Source organism: Lepisma saccharinum, chromosome 1 (genome assembly GCF_977018435.1).
Source record: "Lepisma saccharinum chromosome 1, izLepSacc3.1, whole genome shotgun sequence".
Lineage (NCBI taxonomy): Eukaryota > Metazoa > Arthropoda > Insecta > Zygentoma > Lepismatidae > Lepisma > Lepisma saccharinum.
In genome coordinates, this window is record NC_139229.1 from 118,583,948 (window position 1) to 118,608,003 (window position 24,056).

Sequence of the window (24,056 nt, forward strand, 5' to 3'; positions counted from 1 at the left end):
AGAGGGAGTGCTAATCACATCTCTATTGTGACTGATCTGTATGTGCTCACATCAATACACAGGGTTCTCTACCTTGTTTCATAAAGTAATTTGTTACAAGGGGCATTCTATAATGATGTACAACTTCGAATGCCCAGCATCCCCTGGTTGACCATTGGGCTTGTCATGGCAGTCACAGGCAGCTAGTATCTTGGTCTCTCACCTGATATCTGCACTGGGCAGAAGAGGGCCAATCCACGTGAACCACGGTGCATTTCCTGCACTGCTGTCAGTGTGTGCATGGACAATATGGAAGGACAGTGCTGGACGATGAGGTTCTTTTGGAAAGAAAACTGAGTGCCACAGAGATTAACAGACGATTGTCAGAGAAGTATGGTGTGTGTGTGTGTGGCAGCACCTGGAACCTCATCTTGGCAGCAATGGCTCCAATACCATGAGTCGGAGACAAAAGTCCAACCAATGCAATGGGAACACCAGACATTCCGGACAGCATCCTCAGCTTGCAAGCACATGGCCACAAACTCTTGGGACACTGAGGGCATCACCCTCATCGACTGCTTCGAACCAGAGACCTCAATTAACAGTGCAGCATGTATGGCCCACTCTCCAGAGTCCGTGCCATTCAAAAGATGTGGCCAGGGAAATGGGCAAAAGATGTGCTTTTGCAACATGATAATGTGCACCCGCATAGCAGTCGGGAAATATCTGCTTTCCATTTCCAAGATGGGATTCCAGGTGCTGCCACACACACACCATACTTCTCTGACTATTGTGGTTTATCTCTGTGGCACTCACCTTCTCTTTCCAAAAGAATCTCGTCATCCAGCGCTGTCCTTCCATGTTGTCCATGCACACACTGACAGCGGTGCAGGAAATGTGCTATGGTTCATGTGGATTAGGCCACTTCTGTCCAGTGCTGATATCAGGTGAGAGACCAAGGACCTGTGACTGCCATGACAAGCTCAATGGTCAACCATGGGATGCTGGGTATTCGAAATTGTAAATCATTATGGAACGACCCTCGTAGAATGCAGTTTTATTTTTTCATTGAGTGTATAAAATTGTTTGAGTTTAAATCCAGTTTATACACAGATAGGCTAATCAGGATTAAAGGTACAGTTTAAAGTGGAATCTGAATCCAGGACCCCTTGATTACAAGGCGACAATGTTACCACTATGGCATTGGGGAGCCCAAAGAATACATATATAAAAATTAACTAGAATAATTATAAAAATGCCAATAAGATATAAGCTTCTAAAATGATGAATCAGTTCACCATAATTTGAAAATGTATTCATTTGTGTAATAGGCTGGGCATCAGAGTTGATAACACACATCTTAGGGTGATTTTTTTTATCAGTCTCACATATTCATTTTATTTATAATTGCATTGTATTTTTATTATTTTATGTTACTTTTCTGCCACTTTTGGCTAATTGCAACAACGAGGATGAGTGATGAATAGATTAAATTGATGAAGAGACTTTCACAAAAAAATCATGCCCTGGCAAGGACTTGAACCTGGAAACTTTGGTGACAAGATTGAAAGTCGACCACTTAACATCCTCAGCCACCAGGTCAACATTTCCATTGTAATGTCCATAATAATAGAACAGAAAAATTATTAGAACTACCAAATGTTAAGGAGGATGATGTGCTCAAGTTCTATTCCACTCAAAAAAATTGACTCTCTCTCTCTCCATATTTCAATGCCATCTTCATAATTTGAGAACAGACATTATAAAACTGGCTTATGTTACAATCTTCTTTGTTGCATTTCTCTATTTGTTATACTTGTGCTAATTACTTCATTTATTCGTAGTTTTCTTTGTTCAATTAATAATGCATCAATATTTCAAAGAATGTAACAACTAGATGTGCTAAATGTATATGTAGACCAAGGTGAAATAGACTATAGAAGTTAGTTTTCTTCCTATGTTTGATTGAATAAGGCACATTTCTGCACTTTGAATAATTGCGACAATGAGGATGGGTAATGACATGATGAAGAGATGCTTGTCAAGAACACCCATCCCCATGCTGGGATTCAAACCTGCGACCACTGGCATTGTAGCATTCTGTGATAACCACTCTGCCCTGGTGGTCAGCTTTTTTTTTTTTCCTATGCATAGATGCAATTCATATATTTTTATATTATAGTTTGTAATGAAAAAATAGGGACACTAGCTCGCACATGGTTTACAAAAGATATATTAACCAGAATGAAAGTTGACATGAATTCTTGATTACAGTACTGTATATAAATGTGATTATGTGTGTGGCCTACAATAATAGAATTATATGGTGTAATTTAAAAATTGCAAATAAACATCAAATCATCAGGAGCGATTTGCTCATAATACACAAGGTAAACCAACATTTAGTTTTCCAACAGATACAAAACAGTTCACTAGTATTTGGTAGTGCCCCCCCCCCCCCTCCCCTGGCTTTCTTCAATGCAGCCAATCGTCGAGGCATGCTTGCAACAAGATTACGGCAAAGATCAACCTCGATTTCATGAAACCAAACCCTGACGATCTGTGATATGAGTTCTAGCCTACTTGAAAATGTCTTGTTGCACAGTTTACTACTCATAATGGCCCAAAGATTTTCAATGGGATTCATATCAAGGGAGTTAGGTGGCCAACAAAGTCTTGGAATATCCATGTCTGTAAACCATTGATTAACCATTCGTGATCGATGGAATGATGCATTGTCACCCTGGTAGATGAAGTAGTCCATATTTGACCCAAAAAAGTGATCTCTGGCTGTTACCAGTACTTTGTGCTGTAAAATGTGCATATATTTTTCAGAATCAACTGATCCTTCACATATCTCGATCCTTCCAATACCGTTAGCTGTAAAGCAAGCCCATACCATTACTTCCCCAGAGAATTTCTGTGTCTCAGAAATACAATCATTTTGAAGTTCGTTTCCCCTTTCTTAACCACAGCTTCACTCCTGAATTGTTTCCTAGAATTCTAAATTTCTTTTCATCTGAGAAAATCACGTGTTTCCAGTCATCCTCAGTCCAGCTTGCGTATCGGCTCACAAGCTCACGTTTTGCTGTCCTGTGTCAGCTGAAGCTTCTTACGTGTTTTTTTCTTGGTAACACCCACTTTTTGCAATCGAGACACTACACTGGTATGACTGAGATCAATTCCAAGGTCCATTCGCAGAACAGACGCAATTTGGCGGGAACTCAGTCCTCGATCAACGCTGAGTTTTTATTTTGCGATCTGTTCTAGGTGATGTTTTCTTCCTTCTGACACAACGTTGTCGGAGAGACGATTTGTGATGTTCATTCTGTTTTTTAATAACACTGCTTGCCGTTGAATGATGAATTTTCATTTCAGTATTCCACCAATCTGTCTCAGGGATTTGCCCTTGCTTATGAGGTGAAATGTCACATTTTTTACCCATTTTTGCTTGTTCGCACTTTCCAGACAGCAACAATATTATCACGTGACACTGTTGAAACAATACGCAGTCACTGCACAAACAATAAAAAGTCACCACGTGGTCAGTTAATGCCGATAAAAAAAGCTCCTCACACAGACTTGTTACGCCTTCATAGCAAATGCTTTCTCAGAAAATGAATGGATATACGATTTTAGCACCAGCTGGAGAAGTGTATTTAAAATACAGAAACAAGTGACTAACGCTGCTCATGGGTGAAGACATCCCATAGAACCCAATAGTATTCTGCTTTCATTAGCTTTTTATATGCCGGTGTAAAGGCACGTCCCACTATGCCAGGTGGCAAGGCCGCACGCAAAAGCCGAGCAAGTGGGTACGTGTCGTCGGCCTCTATCGACAGGACTGTTGCCAGGCCGAATCCAACCCGACTAGTAGCAGTTTCCTTCAAAGGAAATTGTGCCGACGCTCAAAGTAGAGGATGCAATGACTGGCACCGAGCATGTCTGAGGAAGGATTAGGTATTGTTTCTTCAACTTTTGATCCTGGAGTAGAGTGGACGAGTGGACGGACTCGCAAGTTACAGCATTATAGAAATATAGAACAACATATAACTTATTTTAAACTTTTAAGACTCACGTCATTGTTTTTTACAAATGTTTAAAAAGTTTAAAAAATGCAGTGTTGTAACGTTATTTTAGACTTGTTGAAAACACATTTTGATAATTGATACTCTAGTTATTTGTGAACAGAAGTCTGTTCAATGGCTGAAAATGTAATTTCAATTAACAAAAACATATCGTAATGAGTACCCATGGGGCACATTTAAAACACCTGGCTATGTTTTATTTACTTTTTTTTAGAAGTGTTTATAACATTCATAAAGTTGAATAGTATATGAATGAAACAGATTTGTTCCGCAGTGACACACTGCACATAGCTGTTAATGTCAGTTTTTTGTTGTATTCACGATGAAATTATTTTGTTAAAAAGAGTAGGTAGCACGGGGATAGTGTGGATTAGTTGAACTTTCTCGAACAGCTTAAATGCTAGATTTGAGAGTAGCTTAAATAGGTATTTTAAAAAGTTAATCAAGTGTTTTCTTTATAATTAGAAACACAGTCCTTCCTTTAATGATTAACAGATTCCTTATTAATCATAATTCTTAAGCAAAATAATTCTTTTTTTCATTTGTTTAAAACATGTTTCTTGTTCTTCTTTAAAACATGTTTAAAACAAAAAAAACTGTTTTATTTGTTTCTTTTTAAAAACCCCAAATTTTCCCTCCCGTCTAGTCATGCATTTTCACAGAGTATTTCATGCATGCTGCCAACAAGCCGTTGAACCAGACTGATGCACGTCTCCACACCACAGTCCTGTGGGGACGTCGATTGAGTTTGGTAAAGCAGAATGACTTTTGGGCACTGCCTAGCCAGCTGGCATAGTGACCTTTAGATACTGATATTCATGAAAATTGCTGTGAGGATATGTGTCGCTATTATTTTTATTATTATTTTTATGCAAACTGTAGAACAAAGAATATGTTTCTCTTTTTGCAGAGATTCAATGTTGCAGTGACAAGAGCGAGGTCTCTTCTAATCGTGGTTGGAAACCCTTACAATCTTTTCCGAGACAAACGATGGAGGAAACTGATTGAATTTGCCGAAGAACACAAATCTTACACTGGGTGCCAGTTTAAGAAAAAAGATGACAAGTTTGTGGAAGATTTACTGAGGAGACTGAGTTATGTGGGAATAGAAGGTAGGATATACTTTTACAATTGACTGTATACAGTAGAAAGAATCATTCCACCATTTTATTATTACTTTGTGAATATGAAGGTATAATTCATACATTTTGGTTTTGTAAATCAATGTCTAAATATGCTGTTACTTTTTCAAAGTAAAACATATTGAATTCACTTGTTGACATGCATTTATTAAGCAGGTGAATGGCTGAACCATTCAGGTTCTCTATTATTTTTCTCTCATTTGCAGTTTTACATTGGCACTAGTAAATTTATATTGGTTCTTATCAGTATTTTTTTTAAAAATATGTCATATCAGCCCATCCATAATGTTTATCATGAAAAATAGCAGTAGTTCGCACTAAAGTTAATTATGTAAAATGGAAGTACTGCCTTGATCTTGCTGCAAATATATTAGGAATAGAACTAATTAAAATAATATCATGTTGGTAATTTGCCAATAAATGTTTCTATAAATAGCATATCATTTGCTTCCATATTTCTATCATTTTGTTATTATTCGTATGAACATAAATTTAAGTGCACCATTTTTTAAACAAAATACTAAATAAGTAGTTTTCGAAGATTAAACCAAACACCATGTATGTATTAAGGATGTGCATATATATCTCCGATTCTGAACTTTTTTTTTCTGTAAAGGCATTCTAAAGTGGTACAAGTGAAATTTTCACATGAACATCTAGAATGGAGGAAAATTTTATAATTTTAAAATGTGGGAAAGTGTAAAATCTTAGTTCCACTCAATGTTGAAATAGAGTTAACATCTATGTGTATATTTGTATGTGTGCCTTGTACACTTCATTGTGTAATAGGAACATTTTTTTTCCTAGTATGTGAAAATTGCTTGAATCTGCTTACAGGTCCTGCTCCCAAGTGAGCCAGATTTTATGCTGCTCCCATCTAAAGGAAAGTTGTGATGAGTACTTTTATCTTCTGTGAAAAATTTCTTGTTGATATAAAGGCAACGAATAGTACCAGGTATTTACTCAAGAATTGTTGATAGCAATTTCTGAGTCAAGAAAATAAGAAATTGGGGATTCCATAGGTACCATCAAACTAAGTTTATTAGTAAAAATTGCAGAGAACTTTACTGATCTGATATTTCAACAAATAAACTACAATTCGGTGCATGATCCTACCAATTTTTAAGCTGTATATACAAGTGTAATTCATGTGTCCTGGATTGGTAAATTAATAAATAGTGTTTAATTGAATACACAATTCTGATATTTTGTATTTCTTTTTATGAACATGAAGGTTTTAAATAAATACAGAGAAAATAGTACTCTATGGAACTATGAACAATAGAAACACGCCAAGCAACAGTGCAAGAAGTTCCAACGAGGATGGTGGCAGTGGCCACTGAAATTAATAGGTAATGCAAATAAAACAGCTTTGCGGACAAAGTGAGTACTATTTTCTTGGTATTTATCTACTACCGCATCTTTCATTTCCCAATCAGGAATGAAGGTTTTTGTTCAATACGAGGGTGAATCAAATATAAACGGAAATTTCTTTTGCATGGCCAGGGAAATTGTGGTACAGCCCTGTGGCTTTGAGGTGGTGATGCTGGGGGTGTGTAGTCTGTTTCTTCCCTGGAGTCCTTGCCAACTCTCCACATCAGTCAGTAGCACGATGAGTGAGCCCAGAAAGAGAAAGAAGAGGTACACCCATCAGTTGCGCAACACATCATTATCAAATTTCTTAGAAAAGAAGGGGTAAAACCAGCTGAAATTTTGACGAGACTTCGAGCTCAGTTTAGGGAGTCCACCCTTTCAGAGATCCATGTTTATGAATGGCACATTTTTTTTTTTTTGGAGTATGAGAAACTGGAAAATGAAAGACATCAACGGCGGTCAAGAACAAGCGTCACTCAGTAAAACATTCATTCTCTTCAGGATCTTATTGAAGGTGATCGTCGCTTGACAGTGAGTGAAATTTCTTCTGCAGTAGGCATAAGCTATGGTAGTGCTCACATGATCACTCATGACAACTTGGGCTACTGAAAAATCAACTCTTCAAAAAGTGCTAAGGCTGCTTATCAGACCAAACGACGTGGCACATCCATCAGAAATGTCCTGCTGCCTCATGACAACAACAGACCTCACACAGCTGCTGCATCACGTGACAAACTGGAGGAAATTCATTGGACACCACTTGAACATCCTCCATATAGTCCAGACTTATCCCACTGTGACTACCATTTGTTTGTTTGGCTACTAAAAGAAGCACTGGGAGGTAAGCATTTTGAGGATGAGTTTGTGTGCAATTGGCTGAGCACACGTCCGTCGACTTTCTGGGAAAATGGGATTGCAAAACTCCCTATCTGCTGCCAAAGTGCATTTCACTTGCAGGGAACTATGTAGAAAAGTAATGCATTTGTTTCAATAAATTATGAAAAATAAATTCCCGTTTATATTTGATTCACCCTCGTAAATTTCTAATGTGCAACCTCTTTTTTCTAAGGTAAAACCCATTACAGATAGTTTTAAAAACCCATGGTCACATGTGCGGGGTGTTCGAAAAGGTCCCTCTCTCACTTGAAAGTCGTGATTTTTTGGCTCATATTTCATTAACTTAAAAACATAATGGATACTTAAGTTTATTACATATATCTTGAAATTCATAAAAATATTTCTTCTTGTACCGTGCGTCCATTTCGATCTGCAGCCGAGAGATCGGGAGAAACGTGGCGGGCGGCGCTGACGGAGGTGCCGACATTTGCGGCCTGTAATGCCCGCATATTTTTATGGACATATGCAGACATTTATATAAATATTGCAAAACTAGCACTAACCTGTGTTATAAGAGTTGTTCAAAGTGATGTCCACCTACACGCCTCGGAATTTCTGTACAAATTGCCTACACACGTCTCGACACGAGTCTGTTTTCACGTAAGTGTCATACATAAAAATTCTTTGTTCTAACGTGAACCTTGCGGCTGGCATTCCAGTCGTCTGACTGACACAACACACATACACACTGCAATAACACTCTTACGCACAGTACGAAATTAACACGCTCTTGGTTTACATCTGCCTGCCACTATATTCACAGCTCTGTAGTCGCAAAGGAACAAAAAACTTGAGCTAGATTTCGGATTGCAAGGAAGCTCACGAACACCATTAGCTTTTAACGGTTCGTCTGCAGCGTAATCTTGATACAGTGTTGCACATTCGAAACCTCCAAACGATCCCCATCGACACAAAACTCTTTCAAGGATATAAACTTAAGCAGGACGTTACTGGTCAAAACTATGATTAAAATGTTTTACAGAGTATTATCTGTGGCTCTTAATATAATTTCTAAAGCGTATTTATTTGTGTATATAAGGGTGGAACTTGGAAGAATTACAGAAGAACTTTTGCGTGTTATAACACAGGTTAGTGCTTGTTTTGCAAGATGTCCACAAAAATAAGCGGGCATTACAGGCCTCAAATGTCGGCATCTCCGTCAGCGCTGCCCGCCACGTTTCTCCCGATCTCTCGGCTGCAGATCGAAATGGACGTACTGTATGTATGCATTGCTTGCATTGTAGAATTATTTCTCTTGTAGTCTACGGTTGTTACACACATAAAAACACAGTTTCTTGTTGTGACGTTTTAGGAGAACACACGCTCCCTTCATCAGACATTTATTTTTAGCAATGGTTAAAAATCTTTAAAAAAGAATCAGTTATACAATGAATATTGTCAATGTTACATTGTTGGAATGTAGCAACTTAACTGTGAAACAAGCATTCTGTTTTATTATTATTATTTAAGATGAAAATTTTTATCACATTTTTTAAAAATTATAAATCCCAAATATCATCATCCCTTTTACAGAGATTCTTGATGTTTTCAGTTACATTGAATTTTAAAGATTGTGGCCTACTCCACATGTGAAAAAGAAAACTCCATAGTGGGTCTATGTTACCGTTTTCATTATTTAATTTATTCCAGTGTTCTTCCGCAATGAAGGAAGCTAACCCAGACATTCAAATTTATGTTTCCCATCGATGATGTGAACTGACAACAAGTGATCAAACTAAAAATAAATGTCTGATGAAGGGAGTGTGTGTTCTGAAACGTCACAACAAGAAAATTTGTTTTTATGCTTGTAACAACCGTAGACTACAAGAGAAATAATACATAAAAATAATTTATAAGAAAAATATGATGAATTTGTGCAATCCATTTTGACATTCCATGTCAAATTGTTACATGAGGTTATCACTATGGATGAATTTTCTGTTACCATTTTATCAGGAGTAAAAATAATCCTATTAGTCCACCTTATTATAAACATATTTTGTGTGGGTGTGTGCATGTGCATCTGACAGATTGTTCTATGTCTTTTTCACCAGTTTCTGTTATTCTAACATGGTCTTTCCCTGGATCCTTCAAGCTAAAAGAGCCAATTTTAAAAGAATTTAAGTTCACTTCAACTTACTACAGATACAATACAATTCAACACTAGCATCAAGATAAAAATGTCCGCAAACATTTTATCATTAATTCCAATGCCTATGAGTGTTAGAAGTTATTTCTAGATTTTTAGTATAGTATTAACATTGGAAAATGCACATTAGAGGAAGTTCATATTTTCTAATTTCACAGCTTGATTTAAAATGAATTCAATTTAAGATGTTTATTTCTCTGTCGTAGGTATTTAAATTTGAACCATGTACATAATGATGCAAAACTTCATAGAAATGGAACAACATGCTACCAAAAAGAAGCAGTAGATTTGGATTTCCTGAATTGGGGAAAACATCCGAGTAAACAAGAATTATTGTAGCATTAAGTAACCAGTATTATTTCAATGGTGGTGGTTTATTTTAGATGTAACTATTTTGCACTTTTTTCTGACTTAAGTTTGGTAATTGATTAATTACCAAGACCAGCGGAGTGCAACAGTATATATGACAAATTGCACAGCCAACTATTTCATGTAAACAATTATTCCACTCCCTCACTATTTGTAGTGTCATAGTGCAAGACACAATTGCTCTAGACCTTCAGCAGCTAAATGTACAGTTACCCATAAAGATGTATGTAAATTGTCAACAATATTTCTGTTTTTGACATTTCTTTCCTTCTTCATTTCTTGAACCTCATATCTGGTAAAACAGAGCGAGTGAATGTGGTGACAGAATGGACAACTTGACTCCACACATCTGTGTGGCCAACTGCATGTTATTTTTATAACTCTGATGATGATAATACACACATGTAACAATTTAAAGGTCAGCCTCCATGGTGAAGTGGTCAGCATCAGACACATTGTGGCACCAGAGATCCTCAGTTGGAATTGTGCTTGAGGCAGGGACAGTTTAACTTTGTCTCATTATCGCAATTAACCCAAGAGGTAGCAAGAATTAAAGACATAGAAATAGTAACAATTTTTTAAGTCCTTCAGAATATTGGGAAATGTTAGTTTGTATGTTAGTATACCATACATACAACAGAGAGTGATTTTCTTTATATTTTTAAAAAATAGATCCTAAAGTGAGATAATCAGAATATTAAAACAGCTGTTATTTAATCATGAAATCCAGTACTTTAACCATATATAGTGTTGATGGTTAATGCATTTTATAAATTTTTGCTTTGTTGAGACCAACATTACAAGAAAATAAGCTTTAAAACCACTTTAGAAAGTTTCAAAGGGCATCAGATTTTTATTCCTTTCAATACACATAGGGAATCTGATTCCTCACATCCCTAATTACAATTTTAGTAAATGAAATACCAGGTTCATAATTCTCTCAATTTCTTGTGAACTACATTACAAGTTTTGATATACATCAATTTTTCTCTATTTTTTAAAGCTAAACAGATTTTTTGTTATCATTTAACAATCATTTCCACACAAAGCACTTGGCAGACATACAACTAACCATTCCATAATCTTATCCAAAAATACACATGATATTATTATGACATTATTAATACACTGTAAGCATAATACATATGCTTGCATCATCTTGAACATTTATGCATAGGTGCAATACTTTTATTATAATAAACTTAGGTAAAAACTTTGCGACAGCAAAATAATGATATAAAATCAATTATATACACACATATATATATTTTGATCTACATTAAGTTATGAGGTATTTTCGCCACTATTAATACAAGGAGTCTGAATTTATCTTTCTAGACTTGAACATTGATGCAGAATACACTTCATGTTAATCAGACATGATACAAAATAATTTTAAAATCCTCAACAAATATCACCTCCTTACTTAGTACCCTACGCTTTTATGGGCCTTCCTGCAGTAGTAATGCCGTCGCATTGTAAACAAGGGGTCCCAGGTTCGATACCTGTTGGAGGCACATGTTACAGTGGTTCAGATCCCACTTTAAACTGTAGATCCAGTTCCGATTAGCCTGTGCATAAAGTTGATTTAAAACAACAATTCAATCAACCTACTCGTTTATGTAATTACACAAAATTTCTTGATGTGGATTATTTGTGGCACTTGTCCGCCACTGTCCAATTTGCAGTTTATGTATCTTCAATCCCTTTAATGTTCCTATTTATGTTTCCTTTGATGGGAAGAAAATATTATGTATACATTTCTTTTCCTTTACAGAAAAGGAAGCTTAAAACCCAGTCCTAAATCTTTAATCACCTTACATATTTTACAAGTTCTAATGCTTACAACACAACAAATTTAGAAAGCACAAAAGTGGCACTTCATCAGATATTCTCCTTAGGAGGTGTAGAAGTACAAAAAAGTGTAATATTTTTTCTTCCGTTGCCTTTTTTTTATCGGTTAGAACCACAATGGTGCAAAATTGTGTTGGTGGCATGAACCAAAAATGGAATGAATACTATTTGAACTTGTGATCACACATAATAAGTGGACAAGATATGCGTTACTTCAAGAGAGCTATGTTTTGATTATGTACTTACAGTGCTAAAAAATCATGTAGTTCAGAGTTCTTGATATGTTTTTACTCCTAACTTACATATTAGAAATGTTATTATTGGGAAAGTAATTGGAATGGAATACTAGGTGTCTCGCCTGTGTGGTAGTATTTTCAACAATCTTTAAGCTGCTAGTACAAAATTAAGAGACAGAGCAATGGAAGCATACACCATGTTTGCAAATAGACAACTAAAAACCCATTCTTGTCCGTAAATTACAACCATTAAACTTCTGATGGCACATCTGAAACTGTCTGTTGTTTTGGGGCCTCCCCGATGGTAAAGTAGTAATGTCGTACCCTTGTGATCAAGGGGTCCCAGGTTTGATACCCAGTGAAGGCACAAGTGGTTCGGATCCACTTTAAACTGTAGGTCCAGTCCGATTAGCATTCCTGGGCATAAAGTGGACTTAACACCAAACTCAAACTGTCTGTTCCTGTCTTTCAACCTAACAAATATTTTAATTATAATCTAATAAAAGATTTGCTTTCATGAGAAAGAAAAAATAACTCTTGAAATATTAAATGAAAACATTTAACATCCAAGCAACACTTTTCTTGCTAATAAAGTATAAATGGGCATAATATGTACTCAAAGTAGGCAATTTACTTCCCTAACAAAATGTCTTACATACTACCACATGTAATACTTTTCATATAATGGTATCAAAAATAACTCGTGTCAACCCTTGAACACATTATGCAATGTACATGTATTTTGAAATGTTCACAGCCATGAATTAAATTTTTCAATTAACACTCTTACTCTACATTATGATTCTTCGATATCCTCCACTCTTGGTGGGCTAACTCTATGTGGACCTAGCCGAGTCCATATAAACCCAGAATCAGGCTTGTAAGACAGGGGAGGGTATGGGCTGTTCTTAGCTTTAAAATATTCTGATGGGGCATGCATGATGAACTCCATACATGATAACCTCCTTGGTATGTCTTCTTCAGGACCTGAAACGAGGAGGGAAAAAATAGAAATAATATGCATTCACCATTAGTGCAGCCATGCACTATATAGGGGGAAAAAATAGGCCATCAAGGTAATCATTATCAGCTTTACAAGGCTCGGAAGTTGAAGACTTAACTTTAAAGATCCTATTTCAAAAGAAAAAAATAGTTTACATATTAAAATGGAAGTTTGATATTATTAATTGATTTAGTTGACGTTACTTTTCTTACACTTCGGTTAATTGTGAAGATGAGGATGAATGCTAAAATTGATGAAGGAACAATCACAAACACACACATGGACAGGACACAGCACCATCTTCACAGATGATCCACTGGCTGTGAATCCAGATGACAGAGCTTATTTTTTCATAAGAGAAAGTACTTGGGTAATTCCACACAAGCAGGTTCTGGACAGTTTAAGATATTGAAATTAAAGATTGGGGGGGGGAATTAAGTGCTATTGTATTCTTAATCTCCTTCAGCCTGGAATGTTAAGTGTGATTCCTTCCTATCTTTGTCATTATCTGTGACCAAGAAGATGCATATTCTATCTCTCTCTTTTTAAACTCATGCTGAAGTAAAGGATGGATTTTGAGATGAAGGATTTGAAAGAAGTTGATATGAATAAAATGGAAAAGGCTAAAAAATGCAAAATAACCATTTATTCTGGTTCTAAGTGAAGAGAAATGGGCTATTACTTCAAAGTGTAAATCATATCTCACACCACATACCAACATCTTAATATAAGAGTGTCCTCACCATAGTACATACAAAGGTTTGGTATCTTATATTTTTCCAAGTTCACTTGGCTTCTTCAGGGATGAATTATGAAACAGGATTACTTGCAAAGTATAAAAGTGGATCTCCATAGTGCAAGGTTAAAATGGTTGTAGTACTGGATGTAAAGGGGTAAGATTAAAACATATTGTCTCTATGGAAGTTAGAATCGGTACAATGCTGCAGCCTTCAGTATGTAAGTACTCCTGTTTCATAATTAACCCCTTCCCTGAAGAGACGTTGAAGGAAAGTGCTTCCAAAAAGAAATCATCATTATATAAATCAACCGCCAATCGTAAATAATACCTATACAAAGAATTGCCGCATAATGAAGCTATGAAAGCAATCTATATATAGACTGCCGTAAATTGTAAAATGCACGAAAACACAAATTACAAAAAAAAAAAAAAAAAATAAATCAAGAACCGCAAAAGCATCAAAAATGGATTGTTTGCCCATATAGACTAATAAAGGCATGAAAGAGTGGTGTCTATAAAAATGACTTCCCACGATACAACTGTTAATTTTGAAATACCATCTTTGTATAGACACACTGCAAAAAAGGACCACTTTTAGTGAGAGTATATATAGATCCACCACAGGTAATGGGTTAATCCCTGAAGAAGGCAAGTAAATATGGTGAAATATAGGATACCAAACATTTGATGTGCCAAGGTGAGAACACTTTATTATATTGAGGCTATTATTATATGTTTAACATAGTTACCAAATACTACAAACATTGGAGCACTATTTGAATTGATTCCAGGTAGGGGCAAATTCCAGTCCCACTTCCAACTGTAGGTCCATACCTCATTAACCAGTGTGAACTTTCAGTTAAGTAAGAAATTATATAAGACACAAAATTACTGACATGCACAGTTTTTAACATCGCATTCTTTTTACAAAGTTCAAGATACAACTTGGTAAATGTTGGCGTTACTGCAGTATTGTTATCAAATAGAATGCACCATTCTTCAGTTTTAGTGCACTAAGTAATATAACAAACAAGGACCTTTTATGTCGCACCACAACACAAAAAATGTTAATTTGCAGTAAGAACAACAACTAAAGCTCAACTTGTCTTGTTTTTGCCAGACAAGCATAGTATTATAATAAAGAAAAATAGTGTATAGAAAACTTCAACAATTAACATCAATTAATGGAGATCAAAAATACTATTCCACCATATGTGAAGATAAGTAATACTCATGTGTGACAAGCTGTTCCCCAACAGTTAGATCACACATCTTGCATAATTATTTTTTTAAAAAATCATAAGTAACCATATTCTCTTACGATATAGTTTCTTGAAAATATGCGCTAGCAATAATGCTGAAAGAAATTTACCTATTATGTATGTTGATGGATCAAAACCTTCTTCGGGTGGAGGGCTTGACTGAGTAGGTAGGAGCCAAGTAACAACCGCACTCTTCTCACAATACTGGTCTTGTAGCAGCCCACGTATTTGAGCATAATAGACATCACCACTCACATCTATCATAGACACAATGTCACCCACTTGAATGTATGAACCCTAAAAAGAAAAAGAAATTTAAAGTCAGCTGACCAACTCAATTGTGGCATGAAGTGCAAGTGTTTTCTCTCAGTACACAGACAATGCTGTGAGGGTACTTAGTCATTTAAATCCTACAAAATTATGTATAATAAATTAGCTAGGTAGAAAAATACAGGGCACCCAGTTGCCATGGCAAAAAAATTTCATCTAACAACATAATTTTTAAAATCCATATATATATATTTCAAGTTCCAATATGCAAATTTCCATTGCATTTTTATAAAATAATGAGTAGCTACAATATCTGTTTTTTAATGTTTGTGTGTTTTCTGTATCATTAAATCAGAATTATAAACTTGAGATTATAAATGTTTGCACTGTTACTAGCCGGATTTTGAAATATGAAGCAATATGGTAGAGATGGCCATGCATTAGAATGTACTACATAGTTAATTATGCTGTTACCAGTTGAGCATAGGTATAGTTAGGTAGGGGCTAGGGGGCTAAGCCCTCCAGAACCAGTCATTAGCCCCCCAAACGGATGTGACATATGCATAAAATAATTAAGGAAAGAGAAACTGCACACAGAACTTAGATAATTCTCATGAAACTTTCATGTATTACTTATGTAGTGTGGCAGTCACAGATAAGGAAAGAATACAATGAAAGTTGAAGTGCATGTGGCATTTTTACGGGGACCATATGTTCCGAAACAAGATTTCAAAGAAAATACACCATTATTTCTTTTGATCTTCCACCTTGGAGCGCTAGGTAAACATTGTTACATTCAAGAATAGTGGCGTTGCAACCAGTGTTTACATAAAATGTAGCCTTTTAACAACGAGTTCCTACAATTGTTTTTTTTTTTTAGAACATGAAAAAGAAACGCCATCATTGTAGAGACTTAAACAGAATAGCAGTTTTGATAGGGAAAAGGCGTCAATTCAAAGAAGTGAATTTAGTTTCTGTGGATTTGTATTGCGTGGGGTACTTTTAAAGATGTATGCCTAAATGTCACAATCCTGTAGAAGCGATTCAATCGTGCGGAATTGCTTTATTAAGTGGTGATCACTACAGTTCATTGGCGAAATCACTCTTTTCCAAGTCTTTTGTGTACGTTGCACCGCGTTACCGGTATGTATGCAGATATACAGATTTGGATTTTTCATTGCACGAAGGCGGTGCAGTTGAAAGTTGTGTTCAACTCTCCTGGTGACAGGTGAATCTTGTGGATCACTTCTAGGGATGTTGCTCTAGGAATCTCTGGTATCTCCTGGGGAGTCTCGGGATTTTCATTCTTCTGGAAGTAAGAAGAAGCTTGTTTGTTGTTTCAAGTAACCCACCGGAAGATTATCGTGGAAGGACACGTGCTTATGCTGGTTGAATAACAGCAAGAAGTCTTAATCATCTTTTGTAGATTGGAAATTATTGGAAAAATCATTCTTTGATATTATTTTCCTGTAGTTTATGGTTATTACAAGCATAAGAAAACAGTTTTTCGTTGTGACGTTTCAATGAAAATGGTAACATAGATCCAGTATGGAGTTTCCTTTTTCACAAATGGAGTAAGCCACCATCTTTAAAATTTAATGTAACAGAAAACATCAGGAGACTTTGTGAAAACAATGATGACTTCGAATTACCTGATGATATTTGGGATTCATAATTTTAAAAAAATAATGTGATCAAAATTTTTTATCTGAAATAAAAATAAAACAGACTGCTTCTTTTCAGTTAAGTTGCTATATTACAACAATGTAACATTGACAACATCCATTATATAATGGATTCTTTTTGTTTAAAAAATTGCTAACCATTGTTATAACTGTATCTTTAGTCAAAATGAAAATAAATGTGTGATGAAGGGAGCGTGTGTTCTCCTGAAACGTCACAACGAAAAACTGTTTTCTTATGCTTGTAATAACCGTAAACTACAGGAAAATAATTCTACAATGCAAGCAATGCATTCTTTGATATTGTGCTCATACTGTATGTGAAATTAAGGCACAGATGACAGAATGATCATTCCTTTTAATAGAGAGTTCATTAATAGTAAAAGTCAGGCATTGAGTAAACAAGACTTGAATTTCTGAAATAAATTTAAAGAATGCATAGGCAAAGTGATCATGTCAATCAGTTTTCTTTTGAAGTCACTTGGCCAGGGTTATATAAAAAGTTATTTGGTCAACGATTCTAATTTAAAAGCCTAGTTTTCAGGATAATTAAATAATATTTTGCCTATAGATAGCAACTTTCTACATATTTCATGCCATCATTTATTAGTGCATATTCTGTTTTTTGCATTTTGTTTCATCCAGAGCTTGATTTCAGGCACAAATGGTAATTATTTTAATTTTTAAAAAATAATTTATCCTTAAGCCAAGGCTCGAAAAATCCCAGTCGCCAGGTCGCCATGGCAACTAAAAATTTCAGCCTGGAAACTGTGATCTTTAGCTGTTATATTGCAGTTCTTTTAAGTTTGCATGTACGAATTTTTGAAGATTCTAAGTTCAAATTGTAGTACAGGGTAAGTTAGAAAATGATTTTTTTTTAAAAACTCAATATGCTCACCAAGGCAGAAATTTATTTTATTTTAAAATATTTTGGTCAGCATATTGAGTTTTTCATATCATGGAAACAAGGCTTGATGGTGTTATGATTTATTTATCAATGTTGTGAAGATTTCATAGAATCAGTAACTATTCCTTACTCTTTGTCCCCCAACCCCTAATTTTCTGCTTTTTCACATGATTTAGCAATGTTTTCAATACGGTGATGCTCAACTTCTTATAGTATGCACAATTCCCAACAGGTGGTTTCCTGGTGCCTGAATTTCTGAGCTGGCACCTAGCTCTGATGAAGATTTTTCGAGCACTGCCTTAAGCCTATATTGAAACCAAGAATACTGCACCTTTCATGATAATTCAGTAACTTGCGAGGTTCTCAGTTTTGTAATAGTCTGTAATTCTTCGTTTCCTTAATTCACTTCTTCAATATACATTTCTTTAACATCCGAAAGCATCATAATACTTATAGTGTTCCAGTTTAGTGCACTTAATTACAGAGTCCCATATGTATCTACCAGTGGTGTGGTGTGACTTTTTCAAAAGTGTTACCAGCTATCAGTAAGACAATTATGCCTGCTAGACGTTATTAACCACCACCCCCCCCCCCACACACACACACACACACACACACACACACCGGTAAAGAAAACATGTCTTCGAGCTACATATTTGTTCATTTCGTTTTTATTTTGCAATCAGCACAGTGATTTAGCCACAAACACTCCTAGAAAGAACTACCACCCATGAGACAGTTACCACGAAAATCGAATGAATAGTGGTAGACCCTTGTCAATATTTCATCTGTCTCTGTTTCTTTGCAATGAGGTGCGAAGGGGAAGAAGAATAACCCTACTTTTCTCGGGTCAGGTTGACGTTTGTGTGGTGAGCACTGAGCAGACGACAGAACTCCGCTCCTTTGTGGAAGGGAAGCACCCAGCTGTACGTACTACTGTTGCCACCTTAGTATTTTGGAGCAAGGTTTGTCCAAATAACGAATCACACCAAGGAACTATATTTTCGTCTATTACCTAACTGGTCTCAGTTGTAGTTCAATCCAACCTTGTCTCTACAGTCTACCTCTAGTTGCTTCACAGAAATGGTATTCCTATATTAGACGGGATTTAGCTCTTTTCTGCCAATCGGATGTGACAACACTGGCTGATCCCGGCAGGTCTGAACGGCAACAGGGCCCCTTAACAGGCATATGAATAACCCCATAGCACACTATGCCCCAAAGTTCTTTCCTTGAATTGGTGCCCTCTTCTCCCTTGTTGCCTCTTCAGGGTAGCGGAATGGCCTCCCTCTTCGCTTCAGTCAGCTGCAGAAAAAATGTCCTAGGCAATATCTGCTCGACGGCAACGGTGTTCATTAACGTATTCAATAATGTTGTCATTTTATTGAAACAACTTTTTAATTCTTTACATTTTGCTGTTACCTGCAGTAACACCGGCTACATGCACGCCACGCCTCTGGTATCTACATATAAAAATACACATGACTTTGTTAAGCATTAATTTTTTAATACCTCACTGCTCATTAAATGTTGGCAAAAACTTCTATGTTGCTGTTCATTCTTATTTGGTTTCTGATTTGCCAACAGGCGGTACTGGACTATAATTTGAATCAACGAAACTTACAATGGCATTGGTTTCTGTTCGATTGGATATTAAGCACAAGGGTGGCCGCAAAGAGGGTGGAGATAGCTGGAAAGACTTCATACAATTCAAATTTTGGAATTTTAGCGTGAAAACATGGACGAGGGATGCAGTGAAAGACAGCAAATTAAGTGCTTATGGGAATTATCTTAGTGCTGGGGATGCTATATGAGAATTCTCTAAACTGGGGAAAAGCGCCCCACTTTTCCTTCACTTTAAGTATCTTGCAAACATTTATCAGATTATCTAGATGGCAAACCAACTAAGTTCATTCCCTCTCTCTTCTCTAAGTTCTCTTAGAGTTTTCTTCACGAATCTAGTCGCAAGTGGATCTCAGTTGTAGTAAAATTAGGAAAATGCGAAGTTTCGTTGTATAGAAATTAAGGAAATTTAAATTTTTACTATTCCATTACCTATATAGATTGTGCTTTTAAATGCCTTGCAGCATGAATAAAGGATTACCCATTAATATATCACATATTAAAATTATACCTTCTATATTCTAAAGAAGAAATGTGTTCTTTAATAAATTTACAACCATATATAATAGTGTATTTATTCAATTTAACAATTCCATTTCTTTTGGATAAGATGTTTCGGGTATCACCTGTTTCCCAAGGAGAATGCCTGTGATGATTTTTGTAATGGATAAAAGTGTTAATAAAGTTAGCCCCAGCTAGCTCCCCCCCCCCCCCAAGCGGACAGGCAAAACTATGCCTATGCAGTTGAGCCTTCTTTAGTAAGCCCACTTTGGTGCAAGAATTAATTACTTTAATCCAATCTTGTATTAAATAATAAATTAAATGTTTTAAGATTAATATTTCTTAGCTCATATTTGAAAGAAAGAAGAAGAAGAAAAAAGCTGGCTCCTGCACTATGGTAATCCATTTTTGTACTAGCTTGTGAAGAGAGTACCAATATATAATACTTGTTTTAATCCTTTTGCTCCAAAGTTGGGCCTAGTTGGTGAAAAATTAGGACCATGCTGTTTGTAGTAATAGAAATGTGCTTGGCCAAGGGAGAGAGACACTATTTTGCATGCAGTGTTTTGAAAGAAACCATAAGATGCTATATTTTTATTGGTCAAACTCTATACTTTCCAATAATTTTAAGTTCAGACCTGCAAACCATAAAAATTATTGGTAAGAAATTAAACCTTTTTTAAAAAATAACAATACATAAATTAATACATTTTCTACCTTTGCCACACTTACTATTATGCAAGGATATAATACTAATCTACTACACACATACACTAGTAATCTCTGTAGAGTTTTCAAAATCATTTCGTTAATGTTTAACTCCTGGTCATGCTTACCTTATAGAATACATAATCACATGTCACGGGAGTTGCTACAGCTGTTGGTGCTTTTGTACTCTGTAAATATAAAAAATTATATATTTCTAACTGAACAAATGGAAAATAATTAGAAAAATAATTTACCTTACAAGTAATTTATTCACAACCAATGGAACTAGTGTGTTAATAAATATACTTTGCAGTACCTCATTATCCTAGTTATTTCTTTTCTTAAAAAATAGGTCAGGTAGATTTTTGTCTATGATTGAGTAATTTTAAACAATATATAAACATTTCGTAATACAAACATGTATGCACATAGCTATGTGCATTTTAACATTTGAAAACAGTATGTACAGAAAAACTACAGTTCTTGAATAGCAACATTTCAATACTTGCATATTTTTTATCGGTCAAGCAGCCATTTATGGCTATTGAGGGGATATTAACTAGTCTTGACACCTTACTGAAGACAATGTAGGAAAAATATTTTTGAATCACAAAAGCTAGCACCAGAGAACTTTTGTACCCTCTCATCAATGTGGATTTTTTTTTTAATGAACATTTTCAGCTTGCAGAGATATATTATAGTGAAGTTGTCAGTGTGGCACTTTATTTCTGGACAGAATATGTGCTGGGCTGGTATTTATGCACCCACATTCTATAAACAAAAAATGCCAAGGCCACAAATCCTGACCTGCCTAACCTATTAACAGTTTTTTATGGGCAAAGGTTTGATTGTGTTATTCCAATATCAACATGATAACACATGCTGATTACTTACTGCATTTTTTGTGCAGAATGATAGGTTAGAAACGCAAGCCTCTTAGCATTAATAACGTCTCTAAAGGCTTTGATATATAGTCTCAATCATAACACATCTTCAAGCAGTGTGGCACCGTGAAAGTATGGCAGTCTTGCTGCTCAATTGAAAGATGATTGTGTTAACTACTATTTTTTTTCTTCCAATAAATAATACCTTACAAAACTCTGACCACGCTAATTACATTCCACAATGTTCAAGTTTACTTTCGGAACCGTTACCTTACATTATAAATATTGTGTTCGAGATTTTCATTTTAGTAAAAATGTGATAGCCGGGAAATGGATTTCTTCAAATTTACAGGAGAAAGTACTTACGGAATTGAGTTTCTGTGTAATTTTGGAAGGTCCTAGAAGTGTTTTCTCACATTTTTCAATGTATGTGGCCGCTAAATCATGTATTTTTCTATAATAATGTCCGTCCAATGCACGAAAGCTGTTGCTTGCATTTCCATCCATGTACTTGAACCGGATGTTGCGAGCATCTGATTACGTAATCCCCGGTTTTCACTATATTGCCCAACCTAACCTAACCGTGATGGTGCGTGGGGCTATCGTGAATGGTTATACGATCCAGAATAGTTTTTGGGGCTATGCGGGAATTGTTTTTGGGGCTACTCGTGGATGGTAATACTATCCCGAATGTTTTTTGGGGCTACGCAGGAATGGTTTTCGGGGCTATGCGGGGTTTTTTCTGTTACGAAGGTTGAAACACTGCTTTGCCATTTGAAACACAACGCTAGTCAAGATTTGCTGGCCATTTTGGGTGTTCAGGAAGCGAGAAAAGAACGAACAATAATTACTCGATATGTCGACAATAGATACTAATTTCATTTTAAAAAAGCGGTATCCCTTGTTAAATAATCTTTCGCAATGCAGAATAGGTAAGTACGAATGTCAACAATTACAGAATAAACGAGTTACAGACATTTCCCGGATTTGATAGTTTTACCTTAATTTTTAATACAGTCCACCTGTATTACGCCAGTCTTGAATACCATTTGATGGCGTTAACCTATGAAAAAACATTCCAATTTAGATTATTTTACATCGCTTTTCTACCTTTCTAGGTCAAACGCAACGATAAGAATGAAGATAATAGAAAACGCAGACGTTCAAACCTTCCCTGGGATTCGAACATCCCATTGTTCGATAAATATAAACTTGTTATGCATGCATAAAAATATACGGGAACTTAATAACTTACACTCTTCTTAAATATTATTCTTCGTCCCTTTCCTTTTGGAGCTGCAGGTTTTGGAAGAGCATATGGATTTAGTCTGGTTTTATAGATCTTAGTATTCCTAGCGCTTCTTCTAGCCGTCAATTTTGTTCTATTATTATTATCTTGTGAGCTTGGTTTTAAATTATTTTGTTCTCGTTCCTTACAACTTCCATTACTGTTATTACCATCGTTATTACTGTCGTTATTAGCTTTGGCACAAGAATTACAAATTTCTCCTTCTGGTGTTTTCTTCCAAATAGGAGATTCTTTAACTTTGCATTTGAAACACTCCGGATTTAATTCATACGACATTTTAAATTACATAAAATACTAAAAGTTACTCTTTGAGGTGTCCTAACTAACACTATTTGGTAACCTTTACTTCCTTGGCATTATGAATATTTTACGTTGGTTATGATTACGATTACAATTTACCAGTTTGTACACCAACAAACAGGAACACAGACTCAACAAACACGAGAGGCGCATCCTGTTCGTCGTTTGTCACCATCATTTGTATATGGTGATGCGATACGCGTTTCAATTCTTGCCGTTCGAATTCAAAACGTCAAAAGACATGCTTCACTCTGCGTCAAGAACGTTCTTTCTAGGGGTGTGCGTGGCAGAATTTTGTGGGTAGGGACGGGAATTTTTTTTAAATCCCGACATTCGGGACGGGAAATGTTCAAAATTTCCCGAAGCACTGGAAATCTAAAATTCTACACGTCATTTTCACTTTAAGTGATTGTTTTTGCATTTCTGATACAAAAACTTACAATTTCCAATACGTTTCAGACATTTACATTTACAATGGAGGAAACGTCGAGAATTAACGACGCTTTAAAAATGACCATTCAGTATTTCCCGACTGCGGGGATCCCGAAAAGTTGAGAAGTAATTTCCCGAAGTCCGGACCGGGATCGGGAAAAAATTTCCCGTCCCGATCCTGGTCCCGACGTTTCTGGATCCCGCACACCCCTAGTTCTTTTCCTTGTCAAATTATCATGAACTCAAAACAGGGTGACTTCCCAGTGAGTATAAAGTATGACCAGAATTAAGCCCCTATCACACGGAACTGGATATCTAGTTGGAATGCCCTAGTTGGCGATGAACTGA

The 24,056-nt window shown here is 35.9% G+C and overlaps 2 protein-coding genes across 4 annotated transcripts in view; one reads left to right on the forward strand and one right to left on the reverse strand.

Moving 5' to 3' along the window:
* LOC145987194 (putative helicase mov-10-B.1) overlaps positions 1 to 10,190 on the forward strand; it is a 68,643-nt gene extending 58,453 nt beyond the window's left edge. The window contains exons 19-21 of one of the 2 annotated variants that reach the window (XR_014441626.1): positions 4,978 to 5,179; positions 6,047 to 6,164; positions 9,836 to 10,190. Coding sequence is in view for 1 of the 2 variants with exons in the window: in XM_083121715.1 (XP_082977841.1) it covers positions 4,978 to 5,179; positions 6,047 to 6,063 (219 nt within the window). In the remaining variant the exon portion in view is untranslated. Of the gene's footprint in view, positions 1 to 4,977; positions 5,180 to 6,046; positions 6,393 to 9,835 lie in introns of those variants that run through there. The other variant, XM_083121715.1, reaches the window with a different exon arrangement.
* Positions 10,191 to 10,691: 501 nt separating this feature from the next.
* Positions 10,692 to 23,441, reverse strand: LOC146000175 (GATA zinc finger domain-containing protein 1). Of its 2 annotated transcripts, none has more exons than XM_083137523.1 (4): positions 23,376 to 23,441; positions 20,912 to 20,971; positions 15,203 to 15,389; positions 10,692 to 13,075 (listed from the first exon to the last, which is right to left on the reverse strand). In XM_083137523.1, exons 1-4 carry the CDS (start codon positions 23,427 to 23,429, stop codon positions 12,885 to 12,887), a joined length of 492 nt encoding a protein of 163 aa, XP_082993649.1. In that variant the 5' UTR covers positions 23,430 to 23,441; the 3' UTR covers positions 10,692 to 12,884. The 2 variants fall into 2 exon arrangements, with proteins under 2 accessions (XP_082993649.1, XP_082993644.1); XM_083137518.1 differs by having other exon boundaries at positions 22,923 to 23,422.
* Positions 23,442 to 24,056: the final 615 nt, after the last annotated feature.

What these genes read in the sequence shown, in the direction of transcription:
- LOC146000175 (XM_083137518.1), bottom strand. Translation starts at nt 23,252, where the DNA reads ATGTCGTATGAATTAAATCCGGAGTGTTTCAAATGCAAAGTTAAAGAA. An exon ending in GTGATTATGTATTCTATAAG is followed by an intron (nt 15,390 to 20,911) that starts GTAAGCATGACC and finishes TTTTCTTTTTAG; the next exon opens with GGTTCATACATTCAAGTGGG. An exon ending in TCCATCAACATACATAATAG is followed by an intron (nt 13,076 to 15,202) that starts GTAAATTTCTTT and finishes TCCTCGTTTCAG; the next exon opens with GTCCTGAAGAAGACATACCA.